Source organism: Aotus nancymaae, unplaced genomic scaffold (genome assembly GCF_030222135.1).
Source record: "Aotus nancymaae isolate 86718 unplaced genomic scaffold, 86718_ANA_hifiasm-v0.15.2.pri h1tg000006l, whole genome shotgun sequence".
NCBI lineage: Eukaryota > Metazoa > Chordata > Mammalia > Primates > Aotidae > Aotus > Aotus nancymaae.
The window spans coordinates 75,353,730-75,378,831 of NW_026988417.1; the positions used below are offsets into that span (position 1 = coordinate 75,353,730).

The window sequence follows — 25,102 nt, forward strand, 5'->3', positions numbered from 1 at the left end:
GATATTACTCTAATATTGACTGGCAAACAAATCCCTTAGTTCTGCTTTATATAGAAATATTCACTGAATACCTTACACGTTTTCTTCATCCTGACCCAGATAGCATTTGTGGGTAGAGGTTTTGTTGTTGTTTTTGAGATGGAGTCTCACTTAGTGGCCCGGGCTGGAGCACAGTGACATGATCTCGGCTTACCACAACCTCCACCTTCTAAGTTCAAGCAATTATCCTGCTTGAGTCTCCCAAGTAGCTGGGATTACAGGTGTGCATCACCATGCCTGGGTAATTTTTCTATTTTTAGTAGAGATGAGATTTCACCATGTTGGCCAGGCTGGTCTTGAACTCCTGACCTCAAGTGATCCACCCACCTCAGCCTTTCAAACTGCTGGGATCACAGACATGAGCCATCACGCTTGGCCTGTAGGGAGAGTTTTTGATGAGTAAATTTTAAAATCTGAGTATGACCTACAGGGTCAGCTCAGCTGCTTCTTCTTCTTTTTTTTTTTTTTAAGATAGGGTCTCACTTTTTCACCCAGGCTGGAGTGCAGTGGTGCAATCTCAGCTCACTGCAACCTTGACCTCCCAGGCTCAAGTGATCCTCCTGCTTCAGCTTCCCAAGCAGTTGAGACTACAGGTGTGCACCACCATGCCCAGCTAATTATTTTTGTATGTTGGTAGAGACGAGGTTTCACCATGTTGCCCAGGCTGGTCTCAAATTCCTGGACTCGAGTGGCCCACCTACCTTGGCCTCCCAAAGTGCTGGCATTATAGGCGTAAGTCACCGTGCCCAGCAGCTTCTTGTCTTAAAAACATGAAACACATTTAATTTTCCTCAGGTAAGGACTTACTTATCCTTAATATTTTATTTTGAAGCTACATGAGAGGAAATCAGGTACTAATACAGGGTTTGCATAAGGATATTTCAAGTCTTATTTAGAATTTGGGTATTTAACATGTACTCGCTGCAGACATCATAAAAAATAACTATAATCTAGAACTTCCTCAAGACATAGAAAGCTGTTTGATGGGACTAGCACGCATGAGGACAATTGTATCCTTCGAAATTGATCACAATAGCACTTTTCCTAAATACCTTGAATGACTGAGCAGCTGATATCTAATAGACCAAATATTTTTTTAAAATCTGGGGTTGGGGGTTGGCAGCTGCCAGTCATTTATTTTAGAAATATTAAGTACTATGTACCAGACACTGGTTCTAAGTACTGGCTGGATATATGGCTGACACAAATCTCTGTCCTTCTGGAGTTTATATTTTAGGGGTAGAGAGAGTCAGATAATAACAAAATAGTAAAATGTGTCAGTATTATCATGTTAAAATTTTAACCAATTACAGGACCATGTTTAAGAAAATGCTATACCCATGAGATCAAGGCTACAGCGAGCTACGATGGTGCCACTGCACTCCAGCCTGGGTGAGCAAAACCCTGTTTTAAAATAAAAAAAGCTATAGAGCAAAATAAAACTGGAAAGAGGGATAGATTGTACAGGGTTAGGCTTGCAGGGGTTGAATTTTCGAGAGGTCAGGGGCCTCAGTGAGAATGTAACATTCCAGTAGATGAAGAAAGTGAGAAATTTAAATATTTAGGGGAAGATGGCCCAGGGCAGAGGTCACAGCAAATGCAAAGGCCCTGTATTAGCTCCTTCTCACGCTGCTATAAAGAACTGCCTGAGACTGGGTAATTTATAAAGGCAAGAGGTTTAATTGACTCTCAGTTCCACATGGCTGGGGAGGCCTCAGGAAACTTACAGTCATGGCAGAAGGGGAAGCAAACACATCCTTCTTCACATGGTGGCAGCAAGAAGTGCAGAGCGAAGGTAGAGAAAAGCCCTTTATAAAACCATCAGATCTTGTGAGAACTCACTATCACGAGAACAGCATGAGAGTAACCACTCCCATGATCCGATTACCTCCCACTGGGCCCTCCCTCAACACATGGGGGTTATGAAGACTACAGTTCAAGATGAGATTTGGGTGAGGACACAGCCAGACCATATCAGGCCCTGTCGCCAGAGCATGCCTGACTGTTGGAAGAACACAAGGAGGCAGAGGGACTGGAACAGAGAGAAGGAAAGGTATAAAGGCAGACCTTCTTAGGCCTTTTAGAACATTTTAATGATTGGGATTTTTAGTCTTGACTACAAGGAGTGTTGAGTGCTGGAGGGTTTTAGGCAGAGGAGAGATGATGATCTAAGCCTTTTTTTTTTTCTTTAAGAAGGATATCATTCTGTTGCCCAGGCTACAGTGTAGTGGCACAATCTCAATCTCAGCTCACTGCAGCCTTGACCTCCCAGGCTCAGGTGATCCTCCCTCCTCAGCCTCCTGGGTAACTGGGACTACAGGTGTGTGCCACCATGCGTGGCTAATTTTTTGTAGAGATGGAGTATCACCATGCCCAGGCTGGTCTTGAACTTCTGGGCTCAAGTGAGCCTCCCTCCTTGGCCTCCCAAAGGGCTAGGATTACAGGCATGAGCCATGTAAGGCCTAATTTAGCTTTTAGAGAGAGCATTTTGACTTCTGCATTGAGGATACACTGAAGGTAGCAAATGATGGAAGAAGAGAGACTAATTTTTATAGGTTTTTGTAAAAATCCAGGAGAGGTATCAATGGTTTGGACTAGATAGTGGCAGTGAATGAATTCTAGAATACTTTAAAGATAGAGCAGACAGGATTTGGGGTGTGCAAGAGAGAAGAGATGAGGATTGCTCCAAAGTTTCAGTGTGAGCAACTGAAAGACGGATTGTCTCTAACTTGAGTTGGAGGAATGAGTGTAAAGAGATTAAATCAGAATGTGTTAAACTTGGGACGCCTTTCAAGTGATGACGCCATAAGGGTAGTTGAAGACACAGGTCTGTGGTACTGAGGAGAGATGTCTTGCCTGCAGAACTTGAGAAATGTCAGCCCATGGCAATATTTAAAACTAGAATACTGGTCGGGCACAATGATGGCTCAAGCCTGTAATCCCAGCACTTTGGGAGACTGAGGCAGGTGAATCACCTAGGTTAGGAGTTCGAGACCAGCCTGACCAACATGGAGAAACCCCATCTCTACTAAAAATACAAAATTAGCTGGGCGAGGTGGTGCATGCCTGTAATCCCAGCTACTTGGGAGGCTGAGGCAGGAGAATCGCTTGAACACGGGAGGTAGAGGTTGCGGTGAGCCGAGATTGTGCCATTGCACTCCAGCCTGGGCAACAAGAGCAAAACTCCGTTTCAAAAAAAAAAAAAAAAACTAGAATACTAGAATACTGTATGAGGTCAGGAAAGAAGAGTTGCCAGGACGGAGCCATGGGGTACTCCAGTGTTGGGATGGCAGGGAGAATGTGGCCCAGCAGAGGAAGCTGGGAGGAGAGGGAAGCAGGAGGCAAATTAAAAGGGCACAGTGTTCTGAGAGCCAAGTAAAAGTGTTTTTAAGCAGAGAGATGGCAAGGGGGTGATCAAATTGTGAAGTATTGCTTATCCATCTAGGTACAGTAAGAAAAGCACTGAGAATCAGAGTGCCAGCCCCACAGATGGTCCCATTCCTCTCTTTCTGAATTTTGATGGCTTCTCTAATGATTCCTTGGAACTTGCACCTCAAAGGAATGGCAATGACTGAAGAAGTTAAGGATCCTGTGGTGGTGACTGGGCTGTACACAAATGTGTGTCCCAGTGTGGCACATAGTAGGAGTGCCATGTTTAGAGAAGGCCACTCGGGTTCCTTAGCCACGAAATGTAAGCTAAGTGATGTTTGCCATTCCTGGCAGGAGCTCTGAGAGGCGGGGAGCAGTCTGCCACATTTCCCTGGCTGTGAGCAGCAGTGGGAGCATGTGCTGAGAGGAAACGTCGATCAGCCAAGGTCGGAGTTCTTACAATTTGCAGAACCCCGTGCTGAACCTGGATAGACATCTAGGGTGAGAAATAAAGTTTAGCTTTATTAGTTTTATATTGGGACAGCAAAACCTAACCTATCCTCAGGACACAATGCCTGAGTACAAAAATAATATCAACAGTGGTATCCAGTCTCCATTGGTAACCAGTAGATTATCAGTTTCAGGATACAAAAATTTTACTTTTCCACACCAGGGGTAGAGAAATCCAGCAAATAACACAGATGATAAAACTTGACCTGATAAAACTTTCCTCATTGTCAATTCATTCACAATAAGGATAAGTTTTATCAGGTCAAGTTTTATCATCTGTGTTAAGGTCAAGTTTTGTCATCTTGCCTTTTTGTTTTTGTTTGTTTGTTTTTGAGATGGAGTCTCGCTCTGTTTCCCAGGCTGGAGTGCAGTGGTGTGACCTCGGTTCACTGCAACCTCCACCTCCTGGATTCAAGCAATTCTCCTGCCTCAGCCTCCCAAGTAGCTGGGATTACAGGCATGTGCCATCACACCTGGCTGATTTTTGTATTTTTTAGTAGAGACGGGGTTTTACCACGTTGGCCAGGCTGGTCTCGAACTTGTGATCTCAGGTGATTCGCCTGCCTTGGCCTCCCAAAGTGCTGGGATTACAGGCATGAGCCACCACGCCCAGCCTGTATTATAATCTTATGAGACCACTGTCTTATATTCAGTCAGTTTTTGACTGAAAAATTGTTATGGGGTGCATGCATATATTTGGTCTTTGTCCCCAGTTCCTGCACAGAACTTCTAAAACCTTTGAAGTTTACTGAGATGGGTGTCTTTTGTTTTACATAATGAGCCCTTTTTGATCACACTTGACTTTATGCTAATGAATTCACTTAGGGTGGGGCACCTGGATAACCCCAGGCTGCGGTTGGCCAGCAGAAACACCTCCTGACCCACTGACCTTTGAGCTTTGGGGAGAGAGGGTGTCTGGAGATCCAGCTCCATAAAATAAACTCTTGAATGGTAAGATTCAGAGAGCTCCCAGGTAGATGAACACCGCGAGGTGCTGAGAGGATGATGCGCTCTGAGTGGGCATGGAGCACTAGGCACCTCCCCATGTCTTGCCCTATGCTTCTTCTCAATTTGGCTCTTCCTGAGTTGTAGCCTTCATCAAAAACCAGCAAATGTAAGTATTTTCCTGAATTCTGTGAGCTGTTCTAGCAAATTATTGAACCTTAAGTGGGCGGTGTGCGGGAGCCCCCTCGACTTTGTAGCCAAGCTGGACAGAAATGAAGGTCACCTGTGGACCCAGTACTTGTAACTGGAAGTGGAAGTGAGGCAGTTTTGTGGGACCCAGGCTTTAAACCTGTGGAATCTGACACTAACTCTGGGTAATTAGTGTCAGAATTGAATTGTAGATACCCAATTGGTGTCCGGGAGAATCAGAGAATTGGTTGATGGTGTTGGAAAATACCCGACCAATAAAGAAACTGAAGTCCATTTTTAACATAATATCTGACTGGGTTTTCACATGCTTCAATATTAAAGAAGAAATGGTGGTATAAGAGATAAGAAAATCACAATTATGCATAAAAGAATTTTATTTAGTGGCTAGATCCCAATGAATAATGTCAGTCATTGCTTGATTCTGCTAAGATGTGCTATTAGATACATTCTTAAGAAAGTGTACAATTGCATCACCAAAAGCTGTTTAATTTGGATTGTGTAGAATAAAAGAAAACTACATAAATCTTTGTTTTTTGATAAAAATTTTAAAGTATAAAAATGAAAAAAGAAACCCAAAGGCAGTATTCAAAACTAACAAATGTCACCTTGGACTATTTACAGTAAGATGCCTTTTTGACAGGAGAATCTCCTCTGCTTGTTCTTTTCGTCACATTTTACTTACAGGGATTCTCACTCCCCCATCTGACCCCTATTCATGACCACTTCCATTCCTGTCTCACGTGAAATAGCCATCTTCCATGCTGTCTCACTCATCTTTGAGTCTCTCTCTGACACTCCTTTTTCCTACTCTTAAATTATCAATAATTCTATTCAACAGACATTTATTGAGCACCTAATATGTGCCAGGCACTGTGCTAGGAGGTGGGGAAAAATACACAGATGAAAAGACATTGACCTGTTCCTCAAGAAATTCAGATTTTGGTTGAGTTAAAAAATGTTTTTCATATTATATTCCATGAAATCCCAGGCCTCTATGGAGTAAATCTGAGGATTTCTTGAAACAAAGTGCACTCGTGGAGGGTCTGTCCACTTGGCTCACTCCAACGCAGTCTGAATTTGGAATTCTGCTCTTCGTCATGAAGCCCAGCCTCAAAAGCCCACACCTACAGTCTGAGTTCTGAACTCTCAGCAGGCGGGAACTGGGAACTGCAGGTTGGCTAGCAGGGGGACCAGCTGTGTCACTCTGATTTTTAGGAAGGGTATTCTTTTAACTGGCTTCTACAAATTCCAAATTTGAAAAGCCCTTAATAAAAAAACACATACTAAATTTGAGCAAAAGATACATAAGATATGTATTAACAAAGTCTCCCCAGATTTGGACTTGCAACAAGATGCTCTAAAATGCCTATCTTTGATAAACGTCCAGCAGCAGTTCTTATTACCTCTGCACATCCATATCTCTTTCCACTTTTCTGTGACTATTTTCTTAGCGTCCGACAGAAGCCTGCAGGTGAACTTTGTTTTTCTTCGATCATGGCTGAACCCAAAGCACACTCAGCTCTTGCATTTGGTTTAGATCTTGTCCATGAGGCTTAGAGAGAGTCATGGTAGTTACTTGAAGGAAAAATAAACCTTGGAATATAAAAAAATTGTCGATGGCATACTATGGAAGCAAACACTAAACCATACCTTCACTGCCCCCTTCTTGTTCCGAGCCTGGCAGACCACATCCCTCCAAATATTCACATTTGGAAATCATTCTCAGTCACAGTGCATCAGGTCCAAATCATGGTGGTGGGCTCTGCCCTTACAGTCTTTAGCATATTCCTCTCCTGGGATCCACGCAGCCGACCACTGAACAACGATGAAGGGGGCTTCCGTGGCAAAGTTCTACCCATCATGCCTTTCCACAGGCCACACAATGTCACATCTCAATATAGTTTCTGTCCTATTTGATGACACACAATCATCCATTCAAGAAAATTAGCGCCAGATTCACAACTTCCTCGAAAGCTGGTTCCAAGCCCTTTGGACCTGAAGGCAACTTAGGGAGTTGGCATGATTCCCAAGGAACATTTGGCCTGCCCTACTCAGTAGGGTGCTTGAGACATGTGGAGAGAATGGGAAGAGGAGGGAGTGCTGGGAAGGGGACGGAGAAGAAGTGACCATGCACAAGCTTCTTGCTCTGTCGTGCATATATTTTCAGTGTAACAGCGTGTATTTCCACACATAAGGGCTTGTGCTTTTTCATTAAAGAAATAACTCGCCCTGAAAAGCTCATTTGGCAAATGTGGCCATGAATGTGTGTGTGTGTGTGTGTGTGTGTGTGTGTGTGTGTGTGTGTGAGAAATGAGGCTGTGTCAGGTCCCGTGAGTGTGTCCTCCTGGCCCCTCCCCCACTGTCACACTCACCTCACCAGCAAGGAAAAACTGATGGGTTACACCTGGTCAGTCTGATATTCAGAAGCTTCTGACAGGCTTTCTGAGAAGCTTAGGAAATTCTCCTGGTACTCAGAGCAAACAATCTCATAGCGGTAATGCCGGAATTCCACGGCAAAGGTGCCAAAATAAGACAGGAAGCACATGACCAGGCCCCACTGGACCCTTGCTGCGTACATGTGGATGCTTTGGGCCATGAGGATGAAGTCTGGGGAGAAGCAGTCAAGGAAAATACCCTCATCAGGCACATTAAAACTGAAATCTTTCCAGGGCAGAGACAGATTATAGGAAAAGTCTGGCTCTCCTCATCACTAGCAAAACTAGTAGCCTGCTAGAACTTGTTGAACATGAAAATCGACATGAATAATAACAGTTAACATGACTGAGCTCTTATTTGGTGATAGACATGCTGTTAGGTGCTTTCATGGATAGTATCACTTAATCCTCACAACAATCTTATTATCATTGTCTTTGTTTCTCTTCTTTACATGTTCTGTTTGCCCTTAAATACTCTTCTATCCAAATCATTGCCAGTTTGTTTAAAAATAGGGAAACTGAGACCAAATGGGTAAGTAACTTGCCTGAGGTCACACAGGTATTAATTGACTGAGCTGGGCTCAAACAAGAGCTCTAACTCCTGCGCCATGTACTCAACAGCTGTACTCTGTAGCTGCTTAAGAAACTGGGAGGTTACCAAAAGGATTACAATTCCAAAGTAATTAGTTGGCCAGAAAAATAAAGCTATTTTTTAAAAAATCATGGGATACTATGATTTACACTGCAAATGGCGAGCCGAAATCGGCCACTGCACCCAAGGTTGGGCGACAGAGCGAGACTCCATCTCAAAAAAAAAAAAAAAGAAGAAGAAGAAATCACTGCAAATGACTATGAGTTCATAGTTATCGTTATATCTGCAGAAATAATTTTGAACACATCAAATTACTAACTACCTACATGTAAGCTGTGTTTGGCTCTGCAGTACTACTAACAATGTCTAGTGGCTGGCCCTTCTGGCTCTTCTAATTTTCACTATCGTCTTTTAGACAATACTGTATAGACTAGTTTCATTCCTAGTATCACATTTAAACTTGCATGATAAACAAACAGATGAGGCCAGGTGGGGTAGCGGCCTGTCATCCCAGTGCTCTGGGATGCTGAGGTGGGAAGATCACTTGAGCCCAGGAGTTTGAGGCTGCAGTGAGCTATGATTGCACCGCTGCACTCTAGCTAGGGTGACAACAAGCCTCCATTTTTAAAAAAAGAAAAAGAGGGCCAGGCGCAGTGGCTCACACTTGTAATCCCAGTACTTTGGGAGGTTGAGGCGGGCGGATCACGAGGTCAGGAGTTTGAGACCACCCTGGCCAACAAAGTGAAACCCCGTCTCTACTAAAAATACAAAAAATTAGCCAGGCGTGGTAGCGGGTGCTGCAATCTCAGCTACTTGGGAGGCTGAGGAAGGAGAATCACTTGAACCTGAAAGGCAGAGGTTGCAGTGAGCCAAGAATAGTGCTACTGCACTCCAACCCGGGCGACAATGGGAGACTCTGTCTCAAAAAAAAAAAAGAAAAAGAAAAAAAAAGAAACAGATCAGACTCTTATGCCTTGATATATATGGTGTGTGTGTGTGTGTGTATGTGTGTCTTTATCTGTATAGACACAACAGAATAAATGGAGGGAGGAGCTGGGAAGAAGGGTGAAACGTTCATAGCATGCTTTAGTGAAAAGCCAAGTGTCTGAGGAGCTAAATACATTTACTTAGAAAGATTAGAAAGGTCTCTTTAGAATTAGTTCTATCTTCTGAAATTAGACATGAAATTGGGAAATTTTCAGAGAGGAGGAATGTGAAATTACTTCAGCCAGACTTTGCTCTGCTGACTGAATTTTAATCCATTCACCTGAGAACCGGAAAAAAAAAAAGATTCCACGTGTTCAGAAAGAACACGAATCAGAATCATTTAGTGAAAGCTCAAAACTCAGGATAGGCTGGGCACGGTGGCTCACGCCTGTAATCCCAACACTTTGGGAGGCTGAGGAGTGCAGATCACTTGAGCCCAGTAGTTCAAGACCAGCCTGAGCAATATGGTGAAACCACATCTCTACTAAAAATACAAAAATTAGCCGGATGTGATGATGCATGCCTGTAATCCCAGCTACTCTCGAGGCTGAGATGGGAGGATGGCTTGAACCTGGGAGATGGAGGTTGCAGTGAGCCAATATCATGCCACTGCACTCCAGCCTAAGCGACAGAGTGAGACCCTGTCGTAAAACACACACACACACACGCACAAAAGGCCAGGCACAGTGGCTCATGCCTGTAATCCCAGCACTATGGGAGGCCAAGGCAGGTGGATCACCTGAGATCGGGAGTTCAAGTCCAGCCTGACCAATATGGTGAAACCCTGTCTCTACTAACAATACAAAATTAGCAAGGCGTGGTGGTGTGTGCCTGTAATCCCAGCTATTCAGGAGGCTGAGGCAGGAGAATCACTTGAACGCAGGAGGTGGAGGTTGCAGTGAGCCGAGATCGCACCACTGCACTCCAGCCTGGACAACAAGAGCTAAACTCCATCTAAAAAAAAAAAACCGCCCCCCACCACCCACACAACATCTCAGAATAATTTAAAGTCTGCACATTCTTCCGAACAAGGGTGCAAAATATTGCCAAAGCAATATTCACTTATTACTTAAATTAATGGAGAAATCACAAGTATCCCATATTGGCAGAGTCTTGATCTTTTTGAACATAAAGTATTTATTAGGTTGCTAGTAAGAAGTAAGTATTTTGGCTTGAACTTAAGTCCTTAAATGTTCTCTATCTAATGTGACTGTAGAGCTTCGGAAAATCAGCAAAATGGTGGAATGGAATTTGTGAATGAAGAAGAAATAAATAGTCCAAATACTCCACTAACTAGAGAATGGGCTCTGAACTGTGTATGTTTTCATATTTTATTCTTTCCCCCCTCATCTTAGGGTCTGCTTCTATTCATACTTTAAAACTATTTTCTGTTTTTTTTTTAAGAAATTGATATACTTTATTTTTTTCTAGCTATTTTTGAACTTTAAATTTATTCATTTTTATTTCAATAGGATTTTAGGGAATAGGTGGTATTTGTTTGCATGAATAGGTTCTTTAGTGATGATTTCTGGGATTTTGGTGCACCCACCACCAGAGCAGTGTACACTGTACCCGATGTGTAGTCTTTTATCCCTCACTCCCCTCCCATCCTTTCCCAAGTCCCCAAAGTCCACTGTGTCATTCTAATGCCCTTGTGTCCTCACAGCTTAGCTCCCACTAACATAGAATGGTTGGTTTTCCATTCCTGCCAGGCATGGTGGCTCACACCTGTGATCCCAGCACTTTGGGAGGCTAAGGTGGGCAGATCACAAGGTCAGGATTTCGGGACCAGCCTGGCCAACATGGTGAAACCCCATCTCTACTAAAAGTGCAAAAAGTTAGCTGGGCATAGTGGCACCCACCTGTAATCCCAGCTACTCAGGAGGCTGAAGCAGGAGAATTGCTTGAACCTGGGAGGTGGTGATTGCGGTGAGCTGAGATCGCACCATTGCACTCCAGCTTAGGCAACAAGAGCAAAACTCTGTCCCCCCCCAAAAAAAAAAATTTTCCCTTCCTGACTTACTTCACTTAGAATAATGTTTTCCAATTCCATCCAGGTTGCTGTGAATGCCATTATTTCATTCTAAAGTTACTGTCTCTTTTTTTCTTTTCCATCCAAATCGCATCTTGATAAAGCCACTTTCTCTGAGGTGGGGTCCTGTAGTGGTTAAAAGTGCAAGAGCTGAGCCTGAGTTTAAATCTTGATCCACCACACATCATCTGTGTGATCTTGGGCACATTAAACTTCTGTGTGATTCACTGTTCTTACATGTTAAGTGAAGATAAAAAGAGTTGATACATTTAACGTACTTAGAATAATGCCTAGCATGCTGTATAAGTATTGGTGATTATTATGACTGAAGATGTGTAATTGTGTTTGCTATACAGCCTACCCTTTAGGAACCTTGATTTCCTTCTCTGGTTTCCTAAGAGGACCTTATTAGAGTTAACACTTCTTTTATTTTTCCTTTTCCTTTTTTTTTTTTTTTTTTTGAGCCAGGGCCTCACTCTGTCACCCAGGCTGGATTACAGTGGCATGATCACATCTCGCTGCAGCCTCAAATTCCTGGGATCAAGTGATTCTCGCCCCCAGCCCCCCAAGTATCTTGGACTACAGGTACACACCACCACACCTTGCTAACTTTTTTTTAAAACAAAATTTTATAGAGACCAGGTTTTGCTATCTTGCCCAGGCTGGTCTTGAACTCCTGGGCTTAAGTAGTCCTCCTGCCTCAGCCTCCCAAAGTGCTAGGATTACAGGCATGAGCCACAGCATCATGCCTTTATTATTGATTGATTGATGGTTAGAGACAGGATTTATCTTAGCTTACTGCAGCCTCAAACTCCTGGTCTCAAGTGAGCCCAACTCAGCCTCCCCAGTAGCTGGGATTACAGGTGCTCATCACAACACCCAGCTGATTTTTAGATTTTTATTTTCTTTTTGTAGAGACGGGGTCTCGCTTTGCTGTCCAGGTGGATCTGGAGCTCCTGGCTTCAAGCGATCCTCCTTCCTTCGCCTCCCAAAGTTGAACGCTTCTGATTACTCCACTCCATGGAATGAGTGACTGATCTGATTGGTGGGATGGGAACTGGAAGGCTTCTATTGGGCCGCACTATTAGCAAGTGAGGTCACTGCATTCCACCCTAAGATAGACTCTCTCTGGGATCTGTGAGTGAGGTGCTCTCCTCTGCCTTTCCTTGGTTTCTCTGCTTGTTACTGGGTGGTTAAGTTGAATTCCAAGGTGTGAGAGAGGAGACCTGCAGCACTTTCCTTTCAGGTTTACTAGAATAAAGGCTGATTTCTTCATCCATCCCCATCTGACTTTTTTTTTTTTTTTTTTTTTTTTTGAGACGGAGTTTCGCTCTTGTTACCCAGGCTGGAGTGCAATGGCGCGATCTCGACTCATCGCAACCTCTGCCTCCTGGGTTCAGGCAATTCTCCTGCCTCAGCCTCCTGAGTAGTTGGGATTACAGGCACGCGCCACTGTGCCCAGCTAATTTTTTTGTATTTTTTTAGTAGAGACGGGGTTTCACCATGTTGACCAGTATGGTCTCGATCTCTTGACCTCGTGATCCACCAGCCTCAGCCTCCCAAAGTGCTGGGATTACAGGCGTGAGCCACCGCGCCCGGCCCCATCTGACTTTTATTGTTTATTCTCAATTGGTTCAAACTCTGAGGAGAGGAAAAAAAATGAACAGCATCCCCAAACCTCAAATATTTGAGGAAAGCTACACATGCAACGTTAATTTAGTGCTTGAATTTGTCTTCCAGAAAAGTTTCATTATTTTCCTGGAAGATATAAATGTATTGGTCCTCTGAAATTCATTTCAGAGCTAATAAATGAAATGAAATAACAGGGCTGTTAATAAAGTCACAGATGAATTTTTTTTAAGCTGGAGAAAAAATGACAATTCTCTTTTGGCTACGCAGTCTCTGATTTTCACAAATGAGAACTTTTACATCATTAGTGATAAGGAGAGTGCATGACACCTTCCTCATCCGGAGAGGGCAGACCTTGTTTTATTTTTATTTCTCCGTCTCCCCTTCGGCATGAAAAATCGGTCTGAGTTTTTGTTTTTATACCCATTTACCTTTGTTTTGCCTTAAGATTCTGAGATGATCCGGCAGAATACCCTAACCCACTGGGTTCTTCTGCAGAGACAGTTACTTGTTTTCACCTTACTGGCAAAAGAACCTTTTCACATTCAAAGGATATAGAGGACCACACAGAGAGTGATAGATGCCGACAGAATAACCCGTGGAATTCCAACTCTCCGTCCTTCATTCTTGATGTTGACCTTGAGTGTCAGTGCAGCCTGGATCCAGCAGGTCAACGTGCCAAATCCAAAGGTCAAGGAAGTTCCGACGTTATGGATTTCTTCATCATTCGTGAGCTTAGGGATGAACGGATAATGACACATGAAGGCCCATTCAGCAAAGAAGACATGCAAGTTGAAGGAACAGATGAGGGGAAAATACAGGAAAAGAGATATCCCAACAATGGGATGATAGATTGTAGAAAGATTAGCTCTTTGTTCTATTCTCAAATGGTTTGAACTCTGAGGGGATGAAGGAAATAAATAAGTAATACCCCCAACCCTTAAAAATATTTGTTTAGAAAAAGTGAAAGAAAACAGTAGGAGAGTTACAGAAAAAGAAACGTTTCTACAGGTTTTTTTGTTTTGTGTGTGTGTGTGTGTGTGTGTGTGTGTGTGTGTGTGTGTGTGTGTGTTTTTTGAGACAGGGTCTCACTCTGTCTCCCAGACTGGAATACAGTGGCGTGATGACGGCTCCCTGGCTCAAAGTGATCCTCCCACTTCAGCCTCTCAAGTAGCTGGGACCACAGGCACGTGCCACCATGCCTGGCTAATTTTTTCCTTTTGAAGGAAATTTTGTATTACTTTAACTGTTTTTTAACATACAGAAAACTCAACAGTGTACATTTAACCCAGCTTGGTGGCAAGTTCTTTAGCCTTTGCCTTTTTGAGCTTGGCGATGCGAGGCACAGACTTGGGACCCAAGACACTGCCTCCCCAGTGACGGCGGATTACATCATATCTTACTGTAATTGGTCCCAATAGCTTCTACCAGCTTATCCAAAACTCCTTTGTCTTCCGAGTTAACCTGTGTGAAAGCGACAGTGGTGCAGGTCTTCCTGGGGACTAGGCATCCCAGTCTTGCCCTCCCCTTGATAATGCAGTAAGGCACCCCCATTTTACGACACAGGGCAGGCAGGAAGACAACCAGCTGGATGGGATCCACGTTGTGTGCAGTCACCACCAGGTGACCTTTTTTGTTCTCCACCAAGGTGGTGGCAGTGTTAAATCTTGCTCAAAGGACAGGTGGTCCCTTACTGGGGACGTCCCCTTTGCCGGCAGCTTTCTTCTCAGCCCAGGCCAAGAGCCTCTGCTTCTTCTCTTGCTTTGTCTCTGGTCTGTACTTGTGGGTCAGCCAGAGAGGATGGCTCTCTGCCACTGTAACCTGATAGAGTGGGCCAATTTCACAAAGCGGGTGTGGTCACTTTGGGGCTGCATGTCCTGTCCAATGCCAAAATTCTTAGGCCTTTTCTCAAACCAGGGCTTCACCACTTTCTTGGCCTCCTGCTTTTTCCCGACAGCAGGGGCCGGAGCCACCTTCTTCACTCTGGCCTTCTTTCCTTGCAGCATCTTGGGTAGCAGGAGGAGAGTGCTATTTATTTATTTATTATTTTTTTAGAGAGATGGTGTCTTTCTAGGTTGCCCAGGCTGGTCACAAACTTCTGAGCTCAAGTGGTCCTCCCGCTTTGGTCCTACTGGAGGCCAGTATATCTTTGGCCTCCCAAAATGCTGAGATTACAAGCATGAGCCATCCATCCTGGTCGATATATATTTACTGACAGAGGACAGCCAATTCTAGGCAAGTCAAGATTTAATTGGCATGGACAACTAAAACCTTTTAAGCTATGTTTTTTACTCTTATAAAACTGGCCTGTGTAATGTGACTAATTCATTGTTTTTTTTGACATAAAGTGCTCTGTCGCCCAGGCTGTAGCTGGGGTTACAGGTATGTGCTACCACACCCGGCTAATATTTGCATTTTTAGTTAAGACAGAGTTTCAACATGTTGGCCAAGCTGATCTCCACCTCTTGACCTCAAGTGATCCACCTGCCTTGGCCTCCCAAAGTGCTACGATTACAGGCGTGAGCCACCATGGTGCCTGGCTTCATTTTTTTTTTTTTAGACAGAGTCTCACTCTGTCACCCAGGCTGGAGTGCAGTAGTGTGAACTCAGCTCACTGCAACCTCAGCCCTCCGAGTTCAAGTGATTCTCATGCCTCAGCCTCCCAAGTAGCTGGGATTACAGGCATATGATACCACACCCAGCTAATTTTTGTATTTTAGTAGAGATGGGGTTTTACCATGTTGGTTATGCTGGTTTCGAACTCCCAACCTCAGATGATCCACCCGCCTAGGCTTCCCAAAGTGCTGGGATTACAGGCGTGAGCCACCATACCTGGCCCTAATTCATTGTTAATGGGAATTTTTTTTAGTTTTATTTTCCTATAGTAATAAGAAAAACTGTCATCTATGAGCTTTTGCCACATATAGAGACCCACAGTAGGACAACAGGATTTGAAGATTCATACTCAAGGCTTTTGTAGAGGAAATAGGTTAAAGGACTCCCATTTAGGTTATTTCCATTGGGGGTTCAGATGTAAACTCCTCAAATTATTACCCACTGATATTTTAAAATATATCCATTACTTTGGCCAGGTGCAGTGGCTCACACCTATAATCCCAGCACTTTGGGAGGCCAAGGTGGGCAAATCACCTGAGGTCAGGAGTTTGAGCCAGCCTAACCAACATGGAGAAATCCCATCTCTACTAAAAAGAAAAAATTAGCTGGCCATGGTGGTGCACACCTGTAATCCCAGCTACTTAGGAGGCTGAGGCAGGAGAATCGCTTGAACCCAGGAGGCAGAGGTTGCGGTGAGTCAAGATCGCGCCATTGCACTCCAGCCTGGGCAACAAGAGTGAAACTCCGTTTCAAATATATATATATATATCTCTCCATCACTTAAAACTCCTTTTGTATTTTCATGTATATATATATATATATACACATACCTAAATATATATATATATTCAGATTATCACCATTAGATCATAATTTTTTTTTTCTTCTTCTTTTTTTTTTTTTTTGAGATGGAGTTTCACTCTTGTTACCCAGGCTGGAGTGCAATGGCGCGATCTTGGCTCACCGCAACCTCTGCCTCCTGGGTTCAAGCGATTCTCCTGCCTCAGCCTTCCAAGTAGCTGGGACTCCAGGCATGCGCCACCAAGCCCAGCTAAATTTCTTGTATTTTTAGTAGAGACAGGGTTTCACCATGTTGACCAGTATGGTCTCGATCTCTTGACCTCGTGATCCACCTGCCTCGGCCTCCCAAAGTGCTGGGATTATAGGCGTGAGCCACTGTGCCCAGCCTAGATCATAATTTTTTTAGTCAATCGTACTTCACCAAGACTATCTATCCATTTCTCCAAAAAATGAAAAAACAAAGTCTATCCATGTCTTCATCAAACCTAACATATATGTTTGTGCATATATACATATATATACATATATACACATTTGAGATGGGGTTTTGCTCTGTTGCCCAGGCTAGAGTGCAGTGGTACAATAAAAACTCACTGTATTTACATATAGTTTTTAATTGCACATATAGGAAAGTAAAATCTACTGTTGAAGACATGGCTTTAAGCCACTGTGAAAATATTGTTTTTTTGAATTGCTGTTGCTTTCAGATGTCTTGTCGTTTGACACTGTTGTTCATAATGGTTGCATCATATCAATATTACTTTTCCTTTACAATTTTTTGGCTGTAGGATTTTTACCTCTTTTTTAGAAGAAGCCATGTTTTCTCTCACAGCTCAAAAGATGTATTTTCAAAATTTTTTAAAATAACGATACCTGCAAATCGAATTTTGCTTCTAGAAAATTGGTTTCCCATGCTATATAAATCTATTCATTCATTATTTTTAATCTTTTAAGAAAGATAATACAGTTACATAGTTCAAACTTAAAAAAATTATAATAAGGGATAGATTGAAAAGTCTGTCTCCCATCCCATATACTAGCCACCTGGTTTCTCCCTAGGAAACCAACTTGTCATTTCTCATGTATTCTGTTATATTCCAGCAGCAAATATACTTCATAAGTAGTGTCAATATTCATGGTCTTGAGTATTTGTGGTTCGCCAAAGCCACCCAATCTTGGGGATTTTTCTAGGACTTTCGTAAAGAACAAAATGTGTTTTTAGTAACTCATCAAAGCCCTGGTCAAGAGAAGCGACAGTGATAGAACACTTTACAACATGCCTGTACCTCAGCACAGGCTGGCAAGTGGGGGAGACTCCCACTAAAAGTTCAATTAAAATGTCCCATGCCTTATCATTTTGGATCTTAACAGGATAAACTCTCAATAATTCTCCTGGTAATCACTGCTTCAACCAATCTATTCTAAGAATGCAGCTTTCTGGTTGCCTAGCTGGATATAGATGGAAGATACAATGTTAGAGGAATTGATGAGATTGCCTATTTACAACTCATCAAGCAAAAAATACTTATTGGGTCGCTACTATGTGCCAGGGGAAGTCTTTGGGAATGAGTGATCCTGGTTTACACTTGATCTTAGCCAAAAGGCCGAGAAGCGATGTGATCCTGGTTTAATAAATCAGCAGTGCTGAGGGCAGGACAAGAAACGGCCTTAGAAAATCCACTACTATTTTCATTAGAAACATTACTAAATGCACACTAGAATGCTGAGGATCTTGAATGCCTATGCCATTTGGGATTTCATTCAACAGACAGGGGGAGGAGTGCCAGGATCAGTGTTTGCCCACAAGGAGGAAGTTTCTAGCAGCAGTATAAATAGCATAGGTTGGAGGCTGGTAGGGAGGGAGGGAAATCAGTCAACCACTGAAATAGTACAGAGATTTCCTTGTCTATTTTACAAATAAAGTCATTCTTGTCAAGAGTTGTGTAATGGTATTGGCAAGGAAAATTATGCTAACAGGTTGTGACCTTGGGCTTCTGAATTTCCAGGAAGGGGAGCTAGGGTTAGTATATCTTTAAATAAGTCATAGGTGTTCTAGAGAAATTCTGGGCTTTCAAACTTGGCTTCCACATAAACTCGCTAATCCGAAAAGCATGCTTTCATCCAATAAGGATGTTTGGTATTTAGTCATAGAGAGGCAATGATCCTATTGGTTTTCTAGAAAGGTACATTAGGATCCAATTTGTTATGAAAAAAAGTGTAAACCACTTGGAAATCCTTTGTAGAAAATACACAGCTGTTCTAGTAGCTGCTCTTCTCAGTAGCCACACTGTATTTCATAGGCATATTTAACAACCTCAAACGTGTAACAGAACTCAGGAAGACCAGGCTGAGAGACTAGAAAGGCTAAACGCTAGAGAACCTGTGCATATTAGAAACCAGTGTTCCGTGTGCGTGTGTGTGTGTGCGCGTGTGCGTGTCTGACCTTATTTATTTGGTACTCAAAAAATCTTATTTCTGACTGGATTCAGACTTAGAAATAGAAGTTCTCAGAGAGGAAAGTCTGCATCTCTTTGCAATTTGTTTCTGGTGCTTCTCTTTAGCCTCCTTCATTCTCCTGGCCGAAGTTCAGCATGCTCTGCAGTCTCTTATTGTTCTTAGTACGCTGTTTCTTCAGAGCAATACGCTGTCATTTGTGCTGCAGGACACGGGGAGGAACAAGACGCTGAATCTTGGGTGCTTTGGTCCTAGGTTCTCACCTTCTTTGTTTAAGGGCTTTCTTACAACATACTGGCAGACATCATCTTCTTTAGAGAGATTGAAAAGTTTGTGGATTCTGCTAGTTCTTTCGGGCCCCAAGCAACGAGGCACCATAGTATCAGTCAGTCCAGGAATATCCTTCTCTCCATTTCTTTTTTTTTTAAATAACCAAGTTGAGAACACTCAGATCGGCATCCACAATGCTACCACGAACTGATTTTCCCTTTCTTCCTCCAGTTCTCCTTGCTGTAACAGGAATGCCCCTTACTCAGTAGCAGGAGGACACAGCCATGGGTCAAGACACCCTGCTTCATGGGGAAACCTTGTTTGTCGACCACATAACCCTTCCATTCTTCCCCCAGAGTGTCAGCAGCGACTCCTGTGGCTACACGCTTCTCCTACAAAGTACCAAGTTTGTGTTCATCGTCTACTTCAATGAGTTTCTGGCAGCCAGTGACTAGGAAGGAGATGTTCAGCTTCATGTTGAAGCAGCTGAATTCCTCTGAGGTGCCATGGAAAAGAGCCCTAATTTCCAAAGGAAGGTTTGTGCCAAATGATATGGGCCATATGGTGATTATACCTCAATAGCTTTGATAATCTCACAAGTGAAGGTCTCACCAGTGTCAGAGGGAGGTGAAAAAGGCCAAATCAAGTACCTGAAAATTACCAAGTAAGGTCATTCCAAAGGAAGCCAGACACAGCGCCACCAATCCACTAATATTCAGCCACGGGTTTAAAACCTTCGGTTTCAGTTGTATGAAGCGCAGAACAGCTACCACAAGGGCTAGGAATAAAGCAAAGTCGTAAATGAAAGAAATTAAATCACACGCCTAGACTGTGAGGCAGAATTTTTTTTTTTTTTTCACTGCACTATTTTCTTAGTTAAGAGGCAGAATTCTAAAGCCACAATGTGCAAAATCAAACTTTTCACCACAGTATATTTTACATCTCTGGAATGATCCACAATTTTTCAAAGAAACTTTCCATGCAATGCTTATGATTATTTAGATGTTTTAGTATACCCAATCTGGGGACAGCGGAGAGGCAGAGAGGACTCCAGGCAGCAGGGCTGTATGTTATTTGGGCGAGACAAGGGTGATAGGCCTGTGAATAGTGTTGTTCTCAGAGTTTTCAAAAACAAGGTCAGCACAGGACAGACTGGCTTAGGAGAGCACTGCAGAGGTCTGGCACACAGCAAATAAGATGGGATAAAGACAGACCGACTCAGTCTTCCTTTAGCTTAGAACAATGTGGAAAATAATGACAGGGCAGGAAAATAACGGGAAGAAGACAAGGTTACATCTAGATAACTCTGCTGGTGCCAGCACCATCAACCATGCCTGGGCAGAGGAAGAAAGAGAGTGGAAAGTGTACAAGTTCCTTTATTACTGGTTTTCCCTCATCTTCCCTTTGATTCTACTTGGAGATGTTCACTGTCAAACAACAAAGATAGTTAATCCAAATTGGAGCGGTTACAATATTCACACTTATTAAATCTGTATTTCAACATAGCAGATTGAGGGATTTGGTATATACTAAAAATCATACCCAGTATATCAAGAAAACTCAATTCCTGAAAATAATGTTAATTCCTCATTTTAAAAGTCCACTGTATCTTTTGAAGCAAACGGGTATCTGAGAATCTGAAGAGAGAATGAGGGAAGTTACTTAGATTTCAAATCTGACTTCTAATAGTAACCTTGGGATAGTCCATACTCAGGCCCTAATCTGAGGATGACCTTTTATTAATTGCCTGGGGCAGAGATATTTTCATATTTATACAAAGAGTTGGGAGAGCTTAGTCTACACATGATGAAAAAGCACTTGCAATTAATGTAAATAATATCTACATGTAAGGAAATAAACTTACTACTAAGATAATTTATTTTGACATTAAGATTCAGTAGGAAAGACAATTAGAAATTCAAGAATTACCCTATTTATTCAGCAATTAAGTTGGTAATTATTTGCTAGAGGTTTTCCTTTGATTACAGGCCATTATTAGTAGCCATTAATAAAGAAAATCTATCCATAAATTTGCACTTCCCAAGTATGTTGAATTTCATAGTGTCACGCTATGACTTTAAGCTCAATAAGTTGACTTTTAGTTCTAAGTACTTCTGATCAAAGAGTGGTATAAAACTTGATTAACATTTAGATTTTGGAAGCAAAATAGAGATAAATCATGATTTATGAAATCTCAAATTGTTCATCCCTGACATATCTTTTGGTATACGCTTCAGCTAGTACCCACTATTCATCGGAAAATTAATACATTATACCTGAGTTGACAATAGTTTCTCCAACTATTGGTTTGAGGGACCTAGGTAGGAGTTATATCCAAAGTCTTTAACAATGACAATAATTACCCTAGAGGATGAAAAATAGCATAATGTCTTATTAATTTTAGGATAGGAATAGGAGGAGCAAGTGGGGAAGAGGAGTAATTCAACACACGGCACCACAATACAAAGTGATCATCAGCTAAAGAAGCCATTAGGCCAGGCCCAGTGGCTCACGCCTGTAATACCAGCTCTTTGGGAGGCCAAGGAGGGTGGATCACGAAGTCAGGAGTTCAAGACCAGCCTGGCCAACATAGCGAAACCCTATCTCTACTAAAAATACAAAAAATTAACTGGGTTTGGTGATGGGTGCCTGTAATCCCAGCTATTCGAGATGCTGAGGCAGGAGAATTGTTTACACCCGGGAGGCAGAGGTTGTAGTGAGCTGAGATCTCACCACTGCACTCCAACCCAGCTGACAGTGCTCTCAAAAAACAAGAAACAAAAAACAAAACAAAACAAAGAGGCCATTAGATTAAGCCTAGAAAGTTCAACACAGGCACCATAGGATATCCTTCTAATGAGTTGTGTATAGCTGTTAGGACATAATTACAAGACACTAAGACAGCACATTTAATTTTTTTTTTTTTTTGACGAAGTCTCACTCTGTAGCCAGGCTGGAGTACAATGGTGCAATCTTGGCTCACTGCAACCTCTGCCTCCCTCATTCAAGCAATTCTCCTGTCTCAGCCTCCCAAGTAGCTGGGACTACAGGCCCATGCCACCACGCTCGGTTAATTTTTATATTTTTAGTAGAGATGGGGTTTCACCATATTGGTCAGGCTGGTCTTGAACTCCTGACCTCAGGCAATCTGCCTGCTTTGGCTTCCCAAAGTGCTGGAATTACAGGCATGAGCTACCGCATCCAGCTAATTTTTTTTTTTTTTTTTTTTTTTTTATTTGAGATGGAGTCTCACTCTGTTGCTAGGCTGGAGTGCAGTGGCACAGCGCACAATCTCGGCTCACTGCAACCTCCATCTCCTGAGTTCAAGAGATTCTCCTGTCTCAGCCTCCCAAGTAGCTGGGACTACAGGTGCATGCCACCACACACAGCTAATTTTTTTCTTTTTTAAATAAATTTCGTAGAGACGGGGTTTCACCATGTTGGATAGGATGGTCTCCATCTCCTGACATCATGATCTGCCCTCCTTGGCCTCCCAAAGTGCTGGGATTACAGGCATGAGCTACCATGCTAATTTTTAAAAAATGACCACTGAAAAGTATGACTCTGAGAACTCTCTGCTGGTCATTTTGTGGGATAGGATGGTGCTGGAACTTGGCCTAAGCCCCAAACCCAGTTCCTGAAATGGCTCATGTTGACCCATCCAGTCAAACAGTTTGTTCCTTTATGCCCAGGGGAACAGAACTGGTGGCCATCTCTTCATTACCTATTTCTCTCCAGTAAACACAGGACATGCAACATCTCCTGGTCCCTGCTTTGCTAGCTGTCCTATTTGTAATATGAATGATAAGTCATCTTATCATGAACAAATGATGAAATTAAGCTGGAAACAGAAACCTATTAACCCAACACTCCCAACTTCTAGAATTGCATTCTAAACACCACGCTTGGCCCTTTTTTAACCTCTTAACTCCATTATTAATCAGATCAGGAGAGGCATACTTTCCTTTTAAAATAGATTCTAGCTGAATTTTTAGAATGATGGATCTAATAAAGATTCTGCTGCATAACAGTTTTATTAACACTTAGGTATGAATGGAGGCAGATTTGGAGTGTTATGAAGTCCATTTTTAACCAAGTAGTGATTTAATTCTACCTTCTTGAAAAAGACTTACGGGCTGTTTCAAAGCCATCTTTATATATGCTGACTAACTTTTACCACACTCACGTTCTGATCAATAGATTTTTTTTGTTTCATTAAAATTTTACATTTCACCAACGGTTTCAGAAAAGATTTTTTTTGAGACGGAGTTTTGCTCCTGTTGTCCAGACAGGAGTGCAATGGCGCGATCTTGGCTCACTGCAACCTCCGCCTCCTGGGTTCAAACAATTCTCCTGCCTCAGCCTCCCTAGTAGCTGGGAGTACAGGCATGCATCACCACGCTTGGCTAATTTTGTATTTTTAGTAGAGATGAGGTTTCTCCATGTTGGTCAGGCTGGTCTTGAACTCCCGACCTCAGGTGATCCGCCCACCTTGGCCTCACGAAGTGCTAGGATTTTGTGAGCTACTGCGCTCAACCCAGAAAAGATTTTAAAAACTCATCCTTCTGTCGTTTTTGGTATTTAGAACAGTCCTTTGCTATACAGGTGTCCCCTACTTAATTTCTCTGTCTATTTTTAAAAGCACACAAATACAATAATGGCTGATTTTTCTAATTACATTTTAAATTCTGAGTCTGACTGGGTTTTTAAAGTTCAAAACTCAAAATAACGTCTCTTCCTTGCAGTTCTAAACTGGTGCCTGGCCAAATCCTTTTTGGTTTTATTTAGTTTTACTCTTGATGCATCAGTAATTCCTATTTATGACTGTGGTAGAACACAACAGTCAATATGTTTTGCTGAAGGAGGGAGAGTGGCTGCTATTGGGTGACTGAAGTCATTCAGCTATTAGCTTTATTCTCACACCCTCCCCAGTGCAGGAAATTATATTCCATTGAAGAAATTTGTCTTAGGTCTTTTTCTCTCCCACCCCGTGGAAAGAAATGCAGTTTCAAGACAAACAGCATAACTAATTCTGTAAAGAAAATAACGGTGCATTCAATCTTTGGTTAGTCTGTCAAAAAAGATAAAATATCTTTGCTAATTTTAATATATGCTACATTGACCCATTTTTATATTGTAAATTATAACCCAGCTGCCGAAAAGCAGTGACTTATAGGCAGTGTGGGTTATTTCTTAAAGTTAGTTATGTAGTCTAAAGTAATACTCTGAAATCTAACAGGGGCAGGCCTGGGGAGATGAAGGCATCCACAGTTTAGAGGAGGAATCATTAGTAAACTGATTTTTTTTCACTCTCAGAGTTGATAAATAAATAATTGTTGGTTTGCTCCCATTGAACACTAATCTTAATCAATTTTATGTCTACCAGATGGCACTAAAAATGATGAAAGATAATACAGAATAAACACTGGATGTTGTAATACCTTAGAGCAAGAGCTAGCAAAAGCTTAATTGCTTCTTGGTGGAGCAGGAAGGACTGGAGAATAAGATGATGACAAATGTCATCTGGAAGAGGGGATCTTGCTTTCATTGCTTTGTTTTTGGAAATGTTTTTGTAGTCAATCATAAGCTTTATAACTGGATAAACTTGAGAGCTATACAAACTGGGTTTCTGAAAATTATACACTTAAAGACTACTGGGAAATATCAATTTGTCTTAAGCATATAAAGGAAACAAAATGTGGCTTCCGATGTGCTCACTGGTTTGTTTAAAGCCCAGTGGGAGGACAGACAGCTGGTGACAGCTTTTTTATATTCCAGGCTTGAGTATCACGCTTAAATGAGGTAGTATTTGCAAAGCACTTAGCATTGTTCCTGGAATAGAAATGATGGCTATTAATGATCATTTTTGCCCCCTGTGGGATGATCATACAAATAGGTGCCAGCCTGCAGCCCTACGTGCTATGATGGCAGAGGGGCAAGGAAAGGTTCCTGCTCCTGCCATTCAAGATTCACTCTTGGGGCTTTGCGCTCTGTTAAATGCAAATGTTCCTTAGCAGCTATTTATGTCTTGGGATGAATAAGTTTATTAGGTCTTTTCAGAAGAACAGTGTCAGGAGTAGAAAAACGGAGCACATATAAAGCTCCTGGCAGCTCTGAGGCTGAAAGCAGTGATAACCAAACCTGACTGCCCAGGACTGGCCCTGGTGCCCACAGGTGCACAAGATGCTGCAGGTGCCATCCTTCTTGATACTT

The 25,102-nt window shown here is 42.4% G+C and overlaps 1 protein-coding gene and 1 pseudogene across 2 annotated transcripts in view; both read right to left on the reverse strand.

Moving 5' to 3' along the window:
* Nucleotides 1-5,429: 5,429 nt before the first annotated feature.
* TMEM150C (transmembrane protein 150C) overlaps nucleotides 5,430-25,102 on the reverse strand; it is a 77,666-nt gene continuing 57,993 nt past the window's right edge. For both annotated transcript variants that reach the window (XM_064368451.1, XM_064368448.1), the window contains exons 6-8: nucleotides 19,540-19,667; nucleotides 13,304-13,482; nucleotides 5,430-7,679 (exon numbers count right to left, since the gene is read on the reverse strand). In XM_064368451.1, coding sequence (XP_064224521.1) covers nucleotides 7,472-7,679; nucleotides 13,304-13,482; nucleotides 19,540-19,667 — 515 coding nt within the window. In that variant the 3' untranslated portion in view covers nucleotides 5,430-7,471. The remainder of the gene's footprint in view (nucleotides 7,680-13,303; nucleotides 13,483-19,539; nucleotides 19,668-25,102) is intronic.
* On the reverse strand, nucleotides 13,880-15,906 carry LOC135269945 (large ribosomal subunit protein eL8-like; annotated as a pseudogene).